Source organism: Columba livia, chromosome 8 (genome assembly GCF_036013475.1).
Source record: "Columba livia isolate bColLiv1 breed racing homer chromosome 8, bColLiv1.pat.W.v2, whole genome shotgun sequence".
Classification (NCBI taxonomy): Eukaryota; Metazoa; Chordata; class Aves; order Columbiformes; family Columbidae; genus Columba; species Columba livia.
The window spans coordinates 2,592,501-2,609,906 of record NC_088609.1 but is presented as its reverse complement, the minus strand read 5'-3'; the positions used below and the strand labels follow the sequence as shown (position 1 = coordinate 2,609,906).

Here is a 17,406-nt window from a genome sequence, read left to right as displayed (position 1 = left end):
CCCAAGCTATAAATAGTGTTTTCCATCTGGTTGCAAACAAACACAGCATTAGCTGGAATTTTGGTTGAAGTACTTTTCCTGAAGAACTTTTTGTCCCTCTGGTAGTGTTAGATTTTGTCTGGATGCTGCCAGCTGCCCGCTGGCAGCCCCAGTGTTGGAAATTTTATACCATAACTAGCTTTTATTCTATGCAATATGTGGCTTGAAGACAGTCAGCAGTCAAGATTGAGTTGGTAAAGTTAGTCAGTGATGGGGAGATGGGCCGTGGTTACAGTGGGATCAGCTGTGATCGGCTTTGCCAACTGATTATGAGTTTTTCACAGAATCACAGAATATCAGGGATTGGAAGGGACCTGGAAAGCTCATCCAGTGCAATCCCCATGGAGCAGGAACACCCAGATGAGGTTACACAGGAAGGTGTCCAGGCAGGTTTGAATGTCTGCAGAGAAGGAGACTCCACAACCCCCCTGGGCAGCCTGGGCCAGGCTCTGCCACCCTCACTGGGAACAAGTTTCTTCTCCTATTTAAGTGGAACCTCCTGTGTTCCAGTTTGAACCCATTATCCCTTGTCCTGCCATTGGTTGTCAGCGAGAAGAGCCTGGCTCCATCCTCCTGACACTCTCCCTTTTCATATTGATCCCCAGGAATGACTCATCCCTCAGTCTCCTCTTGTCCAGCTCCAGAGCCCCAGCTCCCTCAGCCTTTCCTCACACGGGAGATGCTCCACTCCCTTCAGCATCTTGGTGGCTGCGCTGGACTCTCTGCAGCAGTTCCCTGTCCTGCTGGAACTGAGGGGCCACAACTGGACACAATATTCCAATTTAACAAATTAGAGTCTAGGAGTCAGCACTGCCCGAGCTCTGAGCAACAACTTGGAGCACTGGGGGTCTGTCACCACCTCTGCTGCATTATATTCGGGTCCTTTATATTTGGGTCGTTCTTATTTGGGCAGGAGTAGGTGATGCAGCACTGCCCTGCCCTCCGCCGTGTTACCCCACGGGTGTAACGGCCCGGCGCGGGTGGGAGGAGGTGAGGGGGGTGACAGGCGGAGATGGCCCGGGGTGGCAGCCGCCGTGCCCGGGCCGACACTGACCTCCAGTGGAAGGTCCTGGGAAGCTGCTCCCGACCCCGGCCATGGGCCCCCGGGCCGGGGAAGAGGGGGGTCGGCATGTACCTACAGCATCCCGTGGCCTTTGGGGTCTGTCCTGGTCACTGCTGCGTGGGGAAGGGCAGGACAGCGTGGAGGTTTGGGTATGGTCAGGATGAGAATGGGGTGAGGCTCGTTCAGGGAGGCTCATTGTTTTCATCATTATCAGTCACACCAGGGGAAGTTCGGAAAAAATTCTTCACATAAAGGGTTGTCAGGCCTTGAAACAGGCTGCCCAGGGAAGTGATTGAGTCACCATTCCTGTGGGTGTTTAAAAGACGTGTAGATGTGGTGCTTAGGGACATGGTTTAATGGCAGAGTGAGGTTAACGGTTGAACTCAATGATCTTGAGGGTCTGCTTCCAACCAAAATGATTCTATGATTCTGTGATTACTAAACACAGTGGGCTGGATGCAACCTCCAGGCTGGGAAATGCCTAAACCAACAATTACTGACTCCAGTGAGATTTCAGAAAGGAAGGATTTATCTGGCTATAGCCTCTTCTACGTTTTTCGTAAGCATCCATTGCGGGTCCTCGCTGGGGACAGGATACAGGGCTGGATGGCACTGGCTGTTCCTCTGCAGCTCTTCTCCCTAGAGTGCAAATGGGGTAACAAGTGGAAGCACAGTGAGAATCTGTGCTCTTGATGGAAGGTGAGGGAGCAGTGATGAAGCAAACAGCCTTGTCCACAGTCTGCCTTAGTGTTTGAAGTGTGCTACATGGTACATGTGCATGGCAGAGCTATGGGCTGGCCTGACTCTTCCAGCACCCAAGAAGCAAGGCTGCTGTTAGATAGGAAAGCAGCAGGGACTGAGCATTGGCAGGGTAACACCTACAAGCTCTTGAGAGGGTCCATTCATTTCACAGTCCTTATACTAGGGCTGCTGAAGCGATTACACTGCAACAGTTGGGTTTATGCATGTATTGAATCAACTGTCCCATCTCAATGCCAACAAGCAGCCCTGGCTTGTGGCACCTTGGGGTCCTGTGTGGAGAAAGGATGTGCCCATGCAAGTTATGTATGTGCCTGGGAAAACTTCGTTTTCTATTTGCATCAGCTCTGCTGAGTCAAAGAAAGCAGTGTACGACGTCTGCAGAGAAGAGGCCCAACAGTCTTGGACATTTTAGGTGCTTTCCATCAGCACCACAGACATCTCTGGTCAGTTTTAAAACTCCTTCTGCTAACAGTGTGTTGGAAACCAAACCCAGCCTGTAGATCCATTTTCAGGAGGCTTCAAGCAGCCTAACCTAGCTGGAGAAAATGGACCTCAAAAAGCAGAAAATCATCCAGCCTTACTGTCGCTGGCTGTCCTGGCTCTTTGCTCAAAGTAGACCATGGCTTTCAGCAAAGGAATTATTTCACCTGTGCAGGTGATGCCAACCCAGGTCTTGGTTATATCCTTTTCAGATGTTCCCAGCCTGGAGAAGGCTGAGAGGGGATCTTATTTATGTTTATCAATAACTCAAGGCTGGCCATCAAGAGGATGGGACCAGACTCTTTTCAGTGGTGCCCAGCGATAGGATGAGGGGCAATGGGCACAGAGTGAAGCGCAGGGGGTTCCATCTGATTATGAAGATAAACTTCTTTACTTTGAGGATGATGGAGAACTGCAACAGGCTGTCCAGAGAGGTTGTGGAATCTCCTTCTCTGGAGACATTCAAAACCCACCTGGATGCACTCTTGCGTGACCTACTCTAGGTGTACTTGCTTTAGCAGGTGGGTTGGACTAGATGATCTCCAGAGGTCCCTTCCAACCCCAACCATTCTGTGATTCTGTGAAAGACAGGAGACTGTGTAACACTAAGGGGATGCTGCTGTGCCACATTTTCACTTTAAAACATGCTTCACATGGGGCTGTGGCTCCCCTGAGCACTCAGCATTCATCCACAAGAGAGAGGCGTTTGACAGTGGGAAAACAGGAGCCTGCTGAACCAAACTCATCGTTTGGAGCCTTTAATCTCAATAAATCACAAGTTTTGCAATCCCAAAGGCGCAATTAAGGAACATCTTCCTATCAGACCCCAATGAATCCCAGCACAGCTACGTGTTCCTTGCATTGTATGGAGATGGCAAAACTGGCCACTTGGCCAAGCTACTCCCGTCAAGTCACCATGGAAGTGATGGGAGTGTGATGGAGAATGGGTTTTGCCTCCTGCACCGTAGCCAGCACCCACGAGGTGGCAGCCAGGTGACACCCTGGCCCAGAGCCTGCAGCCCACCCCCAGCTCTCCTGCCCAGACCCCCACCAGCCACAGACCCCCTCCAAGCAGCATTTACTCCTTGCTGGTTACTTATTGTTAGGTTTTCCGCAGTGTTGGTTTAAGCACATATCTATCTTCCCCCCAACTCGAAGTCCTTTCTTTCCAGGCTGTCTGCTGCTTGGATTCTCCCTGAGCTGATGCTCACCCTCTAAGTATAATTGCAATACAAAGTAGTTTCAGAATAGCGTGCAATAGTGGCTGATTATTTGGAACAATTATACATAACAAAGCCAGAGCCAAGCAGCAAGAGGGCTTAATTGTCTGGCCAAGCATGAAATAGCACAGGATTATCACTAGCAGGGGGAGGGGAGGCAATGGAGGAGAATTGCCCCATAGAATAGGCAAGAATCCAGGCTACTCGGGAAGGCAAAGTTTATTGAAGAACTTGAAAATTCCCCTTTGAAGCATCTTCTAAGATGCCAGAGAGGACATGAAAAGGATAATGACCCCAAATATGGGCTTAAGGCACAAATCCCCGTACTGACAAACTCCAGGCCTACAGATGCTTAAGCACATGCTTAAATTTTAAGCACATATATAGTCCTCTTTGACAGCTCACGTGCCTAGAGTTAAGCGCAGACATAAGAGTTTGTAGGATTGGAGCCCAGATTTTTATTAAACTAGACTCTTCTTGGCAATTACAGGAAATAATAGACCTATCAAACACACAATGTCCCAGGGTGATGCTGCAGAGTCTTTTGCTCCATGTGAGCAGTGAGCACCTGTGATGAACCACGGGGACATCCATGTCCTCCCTCCCTGCCATGGAGCTGGGGAACAACAACTGTGAGGGGGGTGAGAGAAGCATCTCTGTGATATAGGTTAGAGTCAGGCCTGAGAGCCCACAGGTGTGGGGGAGAAGAAGGTGAGGAGGGTGCAAACTGAAAGGATGATCACTGTTAAAAGCAAAAAGGTGCTGCGGATGTTTCTGGAGTTCAGTCTTGCTTAGGAGCATCAGAGAGCACCATCCTGGGGAGCTTCTGAGATGGTGGGAAAAGCAAGAATAACCCTCATTTTTTAAAGTGAAGAAAATATTTTTAAAGTCCTGCAGAATATGACCAAATCAATGCAGTCACCCTCATCTCCAAATAGTCTTTGCTTAAGCATGTGCCTGCTATTTCTGCAGAATAGGGTTTCTCTTATGTAGCATCTTGCCTGTTCTTTCTCCACCTCTGAAGAGTTTCTTTCACAAAGCATCCTGTTCTTACAAGACAGCTACCTGCTGGGTAGCAGCACTTGTCCCTCTGCTTGGGCCTAGATCACTGGTTTTTTGTTATCTTCAGGGCTTGAAGAATTTGTATTTATTAGTGAGACAACAGCCTTTTGCTGGTGCCCACAGATGTGCAATTCCCTGGTAGTGGTAGGAAGAGAAAAAGGGAAAGGTGTGGCATGTGGCTGTTGTGGGCTTTGATGGGCTGGCTCTGACCACAGGAAGGTACAACATCTATAGTATGTGTTGTCCCACATCATATATCCCAGACCTACAACCATGCCTGAAGGTTTAAATTAGGGTGCCCACGGCAGCAGCAGCGTATGAGAACAGTCCAGCCTGGGAAAGTAGCTGTGAAGGAGATTTTTCCTTAGGAAAAATGAGTGGACATGTGGATTTGCCCCATAGGAGACCAGAGCCCATCCCCACTGCCTGCCTGTGCCCTTCACACCCGTACCAGCTCCTCCAGGGCCCTACAGGGTTGTGCTCTAAAGGTGTTGGTGGAGGAGGTGACCCTGCCACTTAGTGCACCTGGGCTCTTACCTATGGCAGCCATAGGTCCAGGACTGCTGCTAGCAGCCACTGGAGGGCATTATATGATATATACAGCTTTTTTATCCTGTGATATGTTCAGCCTCCTTACTTTTTGCAGAGGCAGACATGCTAGAGAGCGTATGCTACGGAAAGACCCATGTTGCTTTCTCCTCCTTTACATCCAAATGCTCATACCAAGGGAGCTGGGCAGCTGACATTGCCTATGGGGAAGGCACAGGCCAGTGTGTGCCAATGTGGCCTGGGGTGGCCCTTGAGCACTCAGGACCTTCCCAAGCCACCTCACGTCGCCAGCCTGCCGCAACATGCCTGTGCAGCAGCCCAGAGTAGCAGGGCACGGATGGAGGATTTTCTCTGAAGCCAGAGGTTAATTATGTTTTATTGGATAATTTTCAGCTGCCAGTCCTGGCAATAAAAGGGATTTCCTCTAGATGGCATGCTTATCTCTGCGCTGGGAGGGAAGCCCCACCAGCCTGCTTCCCCCGCAGGACCCCAGCCATGTATTTTTAGGGAAGAGATAACCTATTCCAATGCTTCGTGCCCTCTTATATCACAGTTTTAACACTGAACATCTAGACTATGCAAAAGCCAGGAAAACAGTGGTAAAAAAGGCATTTCAAAATGAGCATTGATAGGATACTGTTAGCTGGGCAACGCTGAGCATGCATCCTGCAGGAATCAGGTCTTCCCAATAATGTAAAGCCAGATGTGAAACATCAGCCTTTCCTTCAGCAGCCCTAGGTGTCATTTCTTCTGTCCGAGCGACACAGCTCCCTCTTCCCAGCAAGAATGAGCAGAGGCTCACTTACAGTGAGTGAAAGAAGGGAGGATGTGTGTATGTGAAATTTCAACACCACCCAGAGTGGCTGGATTAATTTAAATCTGTGTGTTGACAAGATTTCCTTCTCTTGCCTCTGTGCAGCTTGGGGCAGCAACTTTTTCTGGTGTTTTGAAGAAAGGAGGAAGAGAAGTTTACACCAGTCTGGAGATGCTGGGGATGGGTTTCTTGCATATCTTTTTTCACCTACTGTGCACTGCAGAGAACCTGTTTTGCAGAGATGGACAATTGTCCCTTGCAGCCACACTGATGCCATCACAGAGTCCGCCGGGGATGTGTCAGGGCTGTGCGTCCCAACGTGCAAAGCTGGGATTAGTTTTGGGTACTGCATCTGAAGGAAGGAGCTGCCAGGATGTGGAAGTGCTGAAGCCAGGCTATGGGGTGAAGCTGTGAGCTGGTGGAGATGCCGTGGAGGAATTGGCATCTGAAGCTGTATGTGAAGCACTGAGGCTGAGATCCACCCTTCTGGGGAGATCAGCCTCAAACTATTACAGGGATGCCTGGTTTGGTATTTTCACTTGTGGTTAGTAACCCAGATGAAATAACCACTATCTGTCCATCCTCTTTTCTACCTGGCTACGCTTTGCTAGGTAAGAGGAAAGAGTTAAGGTGTTTGGCTCTGTCTCTGCTTCTCTGTGTGGGTGAAATACTTCACCTCCCTTCTCATATTTTGGGTTGCAACTTCTTTGCTTCTGTTTGTTCAGTTCCTTCCCAAGATGAGAACAGAAGAAAGGACCCTTGTGCTATACTCCTTTGCAGTCACAACATCGCAGCTTCCAGCTGACTGAAGCATCATCTTATTTGAAGTCAAGAGGCAAAATATATCTATGAACCTGTTTGTGAGTGAGATCTGTAGATATCAGCATGTATGTCCAGGGCTGATTTCTTTTAAGAATACCACAGATTCACCCCAATTGATTTCCAGCTGGAGTTTGCTGGATACTTCCAGATGCAAAGAACCCTATCCTCGATCATTTACTAAATGCAGATAGGAAAAGGTAAATGAAGTCAAACACTTTTTGTCCCTCTCAATCTATACTCCAGTAATTTTCCAGCTTATCTGTAATTTCCTCCTTTTAAGGGCCTCTCTCTGTATTGCTCCTGGCCCCCACGTTAAGGCTCCTCAGCTGGCATTGCTGGCAGGACTGGATATTTGCACACTTGGTGGGTGAGGTGGGCACTTGGGCTGCTGAACCGCTGAATGTGGAGAACTCAGCAGCAGGGATTTCCTGGGCAAGTTTGGCATGGTCAGGTGCTAACACAGAAAACCTGGACTTGGAGACCCCATCACGAGTTTCTACATCCTTGTGAGACCACTTATATAGGTTCTTTCACTTGTGCACCCACTTTTGGAAAATCTGATTCCCTCCCACATATTTTGCCCCCCCCCCTCTTTTAATTTTCAGGGAATTCAGGGAAGAATTAAGTGATTTAGCAGGCTTGTTTTCACAAGGATATTTTTCCTTGTGTGGTAGGCACTGTTACCAGGTTGTTCTATACACGTTGCCATATGCCAGAGCATAATTGCCTTCCACATGCATTGGCCTTTGGCTAATATGTTTTTTATGGCAACAAGGAGAGCTGGATTTGGTGAGTCTCGAAAGTGCAGCTGGTGGTTTATGGCTTGAAATCACCACGTTCTTCTGAGTCATGTGTGTATGTATCCATCTCTTTTCATGTCAAATTGCTGAAGAACAGTACAAGCAAAGCTTATACCAAGCCAGAGTTAATCACTTGAGTGTTAAGCTACATATGAGCTTGCCTGGTGGGCTTCAAGTCCGTGTGGGACGGGATCAGTTATGAATAGAGAGCAGAAGACAAAGTTTCTGAACTGCAAATCTAAAACTAAGGTCCTAAACTCAGATCACAGCACCTAAATAAATGCATACATATGGGGGGATAGGAGTTTTCCCCTCATCTGAAGGATGAGACAGGGAGATTTGCTGTCCAGAGGTTCATGAGGGTTCAAAACTGCACATGGAGTGCCTGAGGAAAGCCTCCAGGCCTTTTTTTTGGTGTGGATTTTGGGACATCTGCGTTTGAAAATACAAGTTAACAAAACCGAGATGTCTGATATTTGCAGGGATGGACAGAGGCACTTGGCTCCAGTGATTTCCAAACTGGAAATTTCACACATCTCACACTATTTAGCAACACCATTCCCACTTATCTCCCTGTGCTGGAGGCTCTCGGTGTGCAGGCTGCAAACTGATCTCTGCAAGCTGAGAGCTGGCAGTACAGGGCTGGAAAAAAGGTTGAACTGCAGGGAGCACTGAAGGTCTGAGCCTTGGATATGGAAAGAAGAGAAATAATATCAACGGAAATCACATAAGTGGAAAAAGAGCCCCCTGGGGCAGCCCAGGTAGCAGCAGGTCTGTCTTGTTCATGTTTTCAGAGAAGTTAGAGGTCAGCCAGGCTTGATAACGAGGTAATACGGAAAAATCCATCGTTGAGCCTTGGGGGACTTGTAGCTGCGCTTCTCGTGAGAATAAACGAATTTAGATGCTGTTCGGCAGAGGAAACAAGAACGATTATGTATTGCAAACCCAACAGATCACCTGGAAGGATCTGGGAGCATCGTCGGCTGGGCTGGAGCTAAACCCCCTGCACTGCCCGGGGCAGAGCAGGGAAACGCTGCAGGGTCCGATGATGCCGTTTCCCCGGCACAGCGGTGCAGGATCAGGGGTTTGCCCCCTGGCAGACCCCAACGCCGGGGAATGCTCCGGCCAGCACCGGCTCCCTTAGGCGGGGGCACAGACAGTACCGGGGTACAAGCTGCGATCGCACTCGCGGTGCTTCGGGGTTGCTCTCTCTGCCCTCCTCTACACCCCCCGGCAAATAACGATCTCGGCGGACAGGCAGGGAACGAGCTTTTCACCGTGAGAACGAAAAACAGAGCTTTGTTGTTGGTCGTTGTTGCCGATTTGCGGCTTGCGGGGGCTCCGACCTGCTCCCACGGAGCTCCCCGGCCGGGGGCAGCGGGAGCCCTCGGGAGACACCTGCCAAAGAGGTCCGCAGGGCATCAAAATGCAGACCCAACACGTCTCGTTAGGACTGGCAGGACAGACAGTGAAAGTCAATTTAAAAGACGGGGAAAAAATCCTAATCGGCTAGTGGCCACTTGTTTATTTGTTTGTTTTTCGCACTGTTGAGACTATTTTGGAGACCCTCAGCAACCTCGCAGCTCTCAGCCCCATGCACATTTGATACCACAATTTAACGTGAAATGTAAAGCAGAGTCGCGTTAAAAAGGGAGGCGGGAAGGGAGGCTGTAGTGAAATACTTCAGAGAGGAGAGCAGAAGAATTAAAAATCTGCCCAAGGAAAAATTCTCTCCCAACCCTGCATGCCTGGGAACAGCGGGATGATGGCAAGGCAATATTTTGGGGTAGATCGATAGGGTTTCTCTTTCCGGTGACCACATCATTTCTTATCCCGCAGTACAAAGGCGTCATTAAAACTCACCCCTCGCTCCGTGTGTGGATGCACGGCCGGGAGCGGGTGTATGTGTGTATATACGTGTCTGGGATCCGACCATCTGGTTTGCTTCAGTCCCGGGTTTCCCTTTCCTAAATAATTTCGGGACGGATGCAGTTTAGGTACTTTTTCTCGTTTTGATTTGTTTCTGCAGCCGATCTTGCCTGGCAAAGCCAAGGCCGATAGTAACTCGGCGAACAGGAGCCGCTCGCAGATGGAGGGACCGGGACTCCTCCACCATCGTTTCCTTTCGGATCGTTCCCGACTTTAACGGAGACGATCTTTTCCCTTGAAACGGACAGAAATCGTGTCGATGGTGATCGGGACATGCTATTTCTCGAGCTGCGGCGGCTCTGGATGTGGGATGCTGAAGGGAGAGGACCAGGAGGGAGCGGGACAAGCCACTGGCCGCATCCCATCAACAACCTCGGATCGACCCTTCAGCCTCCCCCCAATCTCCCTCCTCCCCACTTTCGGGGTCCCCCAGGAGCACAGCGGCAAACGGCTCCTTCTGAGTCCCCCGTTGTCGGGGGTTCCCCCCGCGGGCTGCCCGCCCTTCGGGGCAGGGGGAGAGCCGGCAGCCACGGCAGAGCGGTGGAGGAAGGAGGGGGGTCCGGGCAGCAGACATCCACATCTGTTTCACTTCGAGCCGTGCGGGAGCAGCCTCCAGGCAGGGAGATCTGCAGGCAGCCGCCCTGCCACCGAGCCCCTCGGGGGCACGGAGGGGCGTGGGGGGCGGCGGGGGCATCCCAGCTGCCCCCGGCCGTTCGCAGCGCTTCATTTTGCTGCCCGCCCCCCCCCCGCTCTCCCCTTTGCCGCCCTGCAGAGGCACAAGGCGCAGCTCCCGGCAGTTCCTCGCTGCCATGAAATGCACCAAGTAGAAATTCAATCGCCCCGTTGTGTGTGTGGTCGAACTCTCTGGCAGCTGCTTCGGAATTTTTTATGACACTTTCGTTTATGTAGGGGAGGCATAACTATTATTTTACTTAATAAAATGCAAAGCGGCTCGGGTCTTTTCCCTCCCGCTCTCTTCCATTTGTACTTCCCATCGCCTTTCCGCGGGGATGGTAAACGGAGAGTTCAAACAAATTCGGTATGAAAGACGCGACGTCTCCGAAGCGTTTCTCCGTGTTACCTAATTATATTATATATAAGAAAAATAGACATATAAGAAAAAATACATTCATTTAAGTATATATAGCTGAATATGTATACATACACATATGAGAGGGAGATGTGGGCATATGTGTTGCAAACGCAGGTTATCAGCATCGGAAGAGTATAAAAGTGAAAGAAGTCAGGAAAGCTTCCTCAGCCCTAGCACGGACACACGCCCGCGGGACAGACTTCCCACCTTCCTGAGAAACTCTCAGCACAGTTATTCATCTATTTTCCCCTCCAGTCGAGAAATCCTCCCCGATCGCACCGTTGGCGGCGACGGAGGAGGATGCGACCGAGTCCACGCAGAGGCTCCGTCTCTGCAACAGCAGCTTCGTCTGGAGATGTGTGGGCGAAGCGCCTTCCGCTCCTGCCCACTCCTGCCCGCTTTTCGGGGTCCCCCCGAGCTCGGCGAGCCTGTGCACGAGTCGTTAGGGCTTGAGTAATTGTGACCGAGATTTGGAAGCTGGACCGCGCAGCTGTTTGGCCCGGCTCCCCGGTATTAGTGCTGGAGATTTTATCACCAAATGCTCACACCTGTTAACGGCAGCGACTGGCAATTCATCACCGCGGATTCTCACACTGCTGAACACGACCCTCGAAGGGGGACATCTCCCCCTGATAGTCCCTTGGAGGAAATCATCCCATTCGTCCCTTCCCAGGCATCCTCCCCCGGGAAAGCGGCTCCGTGTTTGCAGAGCGTCTAAGGGGAAAACAAACAACCGTGCGAGCGTGGCTCGGCGTGTCCGAGGCAGAGGCAGGGACAACGGGTTGCCACAGCCACCCACGGGCGTGGAGTGAGGGGCTGCGGCCGTGGCCGTGTCCCCTGCTCTGCGCAGGAGTGGCCGTCCCGGCCTTGCCCAGGGAAGGGGCAGCTGCAGGCGGGGGAGAGCCACCCGCGGGGGCACCGCTATGGTTCCGAAAGGCTTGGAGTGCACCTGGTTACAGGGAAATCCTCCCGCTTCAGCTGCAGCCCGCGGCGAGGTGGGTGTCCGCTGCCCACCACGTCCTCTCTGGCAGCCGTCGGGGGATGCTGAGTCTCGGGGGCAGCGATGGCAACAGAACGGCGGACAGGGGGTCCCGAGGCCGGAGGAGATTCCCCGTCCCGGAGGCTGCTTGAGGCCTGGCCGGACGGCGGGTGGGCCGCCTCGGAAAGAGGTACCCGGCCGGACTAGCCCCGTCGGGGGCGGATGTGGGACTCAGAAGCTGTCCCAGTACCCCGCGGACACGCACAGCCTTCCCTTTGGTTATTTCTCGCGTGGGGCGAGGTTTGACTGAGCGTTGCTCCTCGCCTTCCGCCCTGCACCTGCCGGGCGGCAGCATCGCTTCCGCGGGTGCGGGCCCGTGGGAGCCCTCGGGGGAGGTGGATTTCCAGATAGGGTGCTTCGGAGTAGATGACGTGTTGATGACGTAAGCGCGTGCAGAAGGGGAGCGGGGATCCCCAAATTCACACATTCCCCGTTCGAGGGGCACCGAGGGTTCGGCCTTGGCTGAGCAAAGCTCGCCGCCGGGGAGGCTGGTGGAGGACGGCAGCTCAGCCGCCAGCCACGGGGATGGGCAGCCATAGAGGGGAGAAGGGACCTTCCGCGGCCCGCGAGAGAATTGGCCGTCGCATCCCGCAGGAAAGGGCCATGACAGCCTCCAGCACCCGAGGGGTACCTGGGGCGGCGATTTATCCAGAGCCGACCCCCTCTCCCGCATCAGCTGGCTCCAAGACTAGCCGGCGCATCCGAGCGCCAGCGGAGCAGGCAGCGCCTTTCCTCGAAAGCAGCCCCGCCGCGGGCGGGGGATGCGGTCCCCGGGGACCCAGGCCGGGCTGGGCAGCCCCTCGTCGTGCCCCGCAGGGGCTGCAGCGGGCAGCGGGCGCCACGTGATACTGGGGCGGCCGTATAAAGGCCTGGGAAGCGCTGGCAACAGGCGAAGAGCGGGAGCGTTTCCAGCTCGGGAGGGGTGGGGAGCCGCCTTCCCAACTTCTGCCCTCCCCCCCCCCCCCCCCATTCCCCCGCCCTTCCCTTTTTCCCTCCCCCTCCCTTCCCCAGCCCTGCCAAGGAGCCGCTGCACCCCCCGCTTTTTTTCCTCCCCCCATTTTTTTTCTCTCTCTCCTTTTATTATCATCGTTACTATTATTTATTATCGCTGCTTCCAAGCTCCCTGCTCAGCCTCGGGGCGTCCCGTCCCTCCGCCCCCGCCCCGCGCCCCCTCCACCGCCCCTCCCTCCGCAGCCACCACCCCGCAGCTCTGCCGCGGCCCCGCCAGCAGCGGCGCGGCGAGCGGGGCGCAGAGCGGCGGCGCCGGGGCGCGGAGTCCCAGCGGCGGCCGCAGCCCTCCGGCACGGCCCCGGGCCCATCCCGGGAGCTGCCGCTAGGTGGGGGGGGAGCCCGGCCCCGGCCGCTCCGGCCGCACAACAATGACTTTGGGCAGCAGCGGCGGCGGCTGCGGGATCATGTCCGAGCGCTCCCCGGAGGAAGAGCCGCTCTCGGAGGTGGAGGATGCGGATATCGACGTGGTGGGCCCGCCCCAGGACGGGAGCAAGTACAGCGATGAGGAGGAGGACGACGACGACGACGAGGACGACGACGAGGAGGACGGCGGCGATCCGCTGGGGCTCGCCCTGCCGCGGAGCGGGGCCGCCAAGGCGCGCATGGGGGGGTCCCCGGAGCGGCTCTCCCCCGCCGGCGGCTCGGAGCCGGCGTGCGCCCGCGGCGCCGCGCCCGGGGAGAAGGCGCCCGCGGGCGGCGGCGGCGCCGGGGGCAAGAACCCGCTGGTGAAGCCGCCCTACTCCTACATCGCCCTCATCACTATGGCCATCCTGCAGAGCCCCAAGAAGAGGCTGACGCTGAGCGAGATCTGCGAGTTCATCAGCGGGCGCTTCCCCTACTACCGGGAAAAGTTCCCCGCCTGGCAGAACAGCATCCGCCACAACCTCTCCCTCAACGACTGCTTCGTCAAGATCCCCCGGGAGCCCGGCAACCCGGGCAAGGGCAACTACTGGACGCTGGACCCCGAGTCCGCCGACATGTTCGACAACGGGAGCTTCCTGCGCCGGAGGAAGCGCTTCAAGCGGCAGCAGCAGCTGCACCCGCCGCACCCCGAGCTGCTGCTACGGGCCGGGGCCGCCGACCCCGCCGCCTTCCTGCCCGGCTTCGCCTACGGACCCTACGGCTACAACTACGGCCTGCAGCTCCAGGGCTATCCCCACCACCACCACCACCACGCCGGTGGCGGAGGCGGCGGCGCTGCGGGCGCCTTCCCCTTCCCGGCGCCGCACTGCCCGTTACCGGCTCCGCCGCCTCCCGCCGCCGCCTCGGTCTTCTCCGCCGCCTCGGGGCTGCCCTCCTTCCTGGGCGGCGAGCTGAACTGCAGGAAGTCCTTCTACCACCCCCAGCTCAGCCCTACCGCCCTGCCCGCCGCCCTCCTCCAGACCCTGAAGCCGGACCCCACGCCCGCCGGCGGCGGCGGCGGTGGCAGCGGCGGCAGCACCAACCACCCCTCTCGGCCCTCTTTTTCCATAGACAACATCATCGGGGGGGCCGTGCCCCCGCCGCCCAGCACCAACCCCAGCGCCGCGCCCGCCGCGCCCTACCCCGCCGGCCAGGCGGGCCCCCCGGCGCAGGTCCTGGCCGTGCTCAGTCCCGCCTTGGCCCCGGCACAGCCCCAGGTCAGCCTGGCACACGAGCCGCTCCTGCAGCCGGCCCAGAACTTTTCCAGTAAAATCACAACCCTGAGCAGCTGTCATTTTTAAAGTGTGCCGGGGAGGGGGGGGGGGAGAGTCGCGAAGCAAACGGCCCCTTCCCAGCTCCCCCCCACCCCCTCCGAAACTTCTCCCCTTCCCTCTCCTCGTTCCCCCCCCATCTCCTGTTGTGTTTTAAGGTAGGAAATATTTCCTTTTTTTTTTTTTCCTCCCTAATTTTTACTTTATTTCCAGGCTCTGTGGCATCCAGAAATGTTCGTGTCCCTTTGCTCAAAAAAAAAAAAGAAAGTATATATATATATATATAAAATGAAATAAATCGGGATGACGGGAGGGGAGAAAGAATAACACGATTTCGTCCCGCAAGCGCCAAAGCTTGTTTCTAAAGTGGCCGTAACATAAGCTGGGACCTGGGATGGTTGAACACGCAAAGTCTTGCGGGGAGTGAGGGGGAATGTTAAGAAAGAAACGGTCTTAGGGTCGGAAACGTTTCCTTTGAGAGGTGCGGGGTTTCTGCGGGAGCGAGTGCCCCAAATAGCCCGGGAAAGTGGCCAGGGGAGTTGCAGACGTCCCCGGTCGCAGCGAACCTGTTTTCATTCCTGCGAATCTCCCTCCCGGGCGGTTTCGCCATGTGTATCTGTCTCCCCCCCGGCTCTCAAAGAAAATGTTTCAATGGTTCAATCTTATTTTTAGTTTCTTTGAAGCTTCGGGTCTGGTTTTAAAAGGCACTGTTTAGGGTTTTTTATTTTTAAGAAGAAAAGTCGGTGAAACTCAGGACTGCGGTTTATTTTTTTTTCCTCTATTTTTTTTTTTCAATGAGACATTCAAATGCACGTTTAAAAGAAAATCCGATCCGTCAGGAAGTTTGGAAAATTCCCACACTGTTTCACTGGTTTTTGATCCCCGGTTTTCCCATCCCCTCTGTGCGTGGGGTTTTTTTGTTTTGTTTTGTTTTTTTTTGTTTTTTTTTTTTTTTTTTTTGGTGTATTGGTAATTATTTGTATATAGATTATTCGGGAGCTAATGAGCGGAGTCCAGTTAACTCTTCACTGGTTGTGCATCCGTCATATCTATTTTATTGAGAGAAATCTGTGAATAATTTGATGTGGAAAAGGCAACATAATTTTGTCCACCGTTGGTGTAAATTAATAAATGTTTGTGACCTGGTTTAAAAAAAAAAAAAAAAGAAAATCCAAATCGTTCTTTGCGATGTCTTTTGTCACGCTGGGAGCCGAGAGCCCCGCTCGGGCCTCGGGGAAGCGAGTGGCTTCCACCCTCGGGCTGGCGACACTCGCCCGGCTGCGGAGTTTCGCCGCTCGAAGCCGGCGGGACTGAGCCCTCCGCTCCGCGGCCGGGTGCGTAGCCTGCGCGGGGCTGCTCCGCGTCTCCTCTCTTCCCAGCTCTGCGGGCTGCCACACCGACGGTGATTCCGCCGGGGGGGTCCCCTCTTTAGGTCCACGGGGCCGCTAAGGGAAAGGACCCCCTGGAATTTTTCTCTTTTTTTTTTTTTTTTTGTAAATTGTACTTTTTATTTCTTTCTTTGCTTTTTGGTATGCTCCCCCCACTCCCTAACCCCCTCCCAACCCCACAACAACCCCTGCCTGTTTCCAAGGGGGAGGGAAATGGGGGCCAAGAGAAAGGTTCTCGCTTCCCTGCCCCCTCTGCCTCTCTTTTATTTTGCTTGGAAAAGTTGACACATGAGGAAATAAGTTGGAGGGTTCCCCCCCGGCCCAGCACACACGGCCCCTTGGGCCTGCAGCATTTGAATGACCGAATGAAACTTGATCTCTGCCTAAATTTTGCAACAACTTACAAAGTAAATAAACATCTTTAAGCGCTTTCTTCTCCTCCCCCCCCCCCCTCCCCATTTATTTATTTCAGAGACCAAACGTGGCTTTTTGGTTTGTTTGTTGGCAGAGACCCTGATATAAAGAATCGAGGCCTTTCTGCCCGTGCTGAAGAAGGGGAAAAAAGCTGAGACGTACAAGGCAGGGAGCAGGGGACGGAGCGGGTCCCCGGGCGAGCGGGGCTTTGTGCGGGGCCCGAGGAGCCGGGCGGTGTGCGCCGAGGTGGGGGGAGTGCTGTCGGTCTTTCTTTTCTCTTCCTCCCCCGGTTTCCCCCTTTTTTACCCCCCCGTCCTCTGCCCCTGTCTGTGCCACCCCGAACCTCCGCGCAGTTTGTTGATGTTGTTCCTGAACGTGCCGCCTCCCCGCAGCGAGCGGTCTCACATCTCGCCTTCACACACATTTGCTTTTGAAAAGCGATCTTCGTGTCCGGCACTTGGTTGTCTCCCTTTCATGTCCAGCTCCTACAAAAGGGGCTACAAGACTCGACATGGGAGAAAAGAGGAGGCCAATGAATCTATTTTCCAGATTGCCAAGCACATGGTTGGAAATTGAAGGGGCTTTTGTAGCATTTCCCCTTCCTCCCTCCCTCCTCGCTCCTTTTCTTTTGCTTGTGTGCAAATTGTTCAATTGCTCTGGCAGGGGTGTTCCTGACAAGCTCATTACTAGAAGGTGCCAGACCCCTCCTCTCCCTCTCCCCCAAAGTCTTTGATGAAGTTAAAATGCGCTGATAGCTGCTCTCGGGGCTATCTTTGTTCAGCCTCCTTTAATAACCGAGCCTGCTTTGAGGGGACGGGATCCGAAGGAAGAAAGCGATGTGCACCGAGGCTAGGTGGTGGTTGTGTGTCTGGAAGGGGCGGGAGGGGGTGTTATTTTAATATAAAGTAGAGATTTTATTTTTTTTTCTTGTTTGTTCGCGAAGTGCGGGAGGAAAATGACCCAAAGTGCGCATAAGAAATAGCAGCCGGTGCCCGCGGGAATGAACGAGTGCGTCTCGCTCCTGCGGCCCCCGCTGGGTGCAGGGGGTTCTCCAAGTTGGTGGTCTCAGGGTTTGGAGGGACGGAGGGGGGTCCTCTCTGCAGGGAAGCGGTATTTCCCCGGAGAGACCCCTTCCCCCACACTCTCAGGGGAGGGGGCTTTCTTGTTTCTGGGGCTGGGACACCTTTCCCCGGCTTCTTTCCACTTCTTTCGCCTTGCGGATTCATTGTGGGTTTCTAAGCCGCGGTC

General features: G+C 54.0%; 1 protein-coding gene across 1 annotated transcript in view; it reads left to right on the top strand.

Moving 5' to 3' along the window:
* Positions 1 to 12,737: 12,737 nt before the first annotated feature.
* Positions 12,738 to 17,406, top strand: part of FOXD2 (forkhead box D2) — a 6,171-nt gene continuing 1,502 nt past the window's right edge. The window contains 3 exon segments of the mRNA XM_065071439.1: positions 12,738 to 13,838; positions 13,841 to 13,884; positions 13,886 to 17,406. The exon segment at positions 13,886 to 17,406 is cut by the window's right edge and continues 1,502 nt beyond it. Of these exon segments, the coding sequence (XP_064927511.1) occupies positions 13,052 to 13,838; positions 13,841 to 13,884; positions 13,886 to 14,386 (1,332 nt within the window). The 5' untranslated portion in view covers positions 12,738 to 13,051 and the 3' untranslated portion in view covers positions 14,387 to 17,406.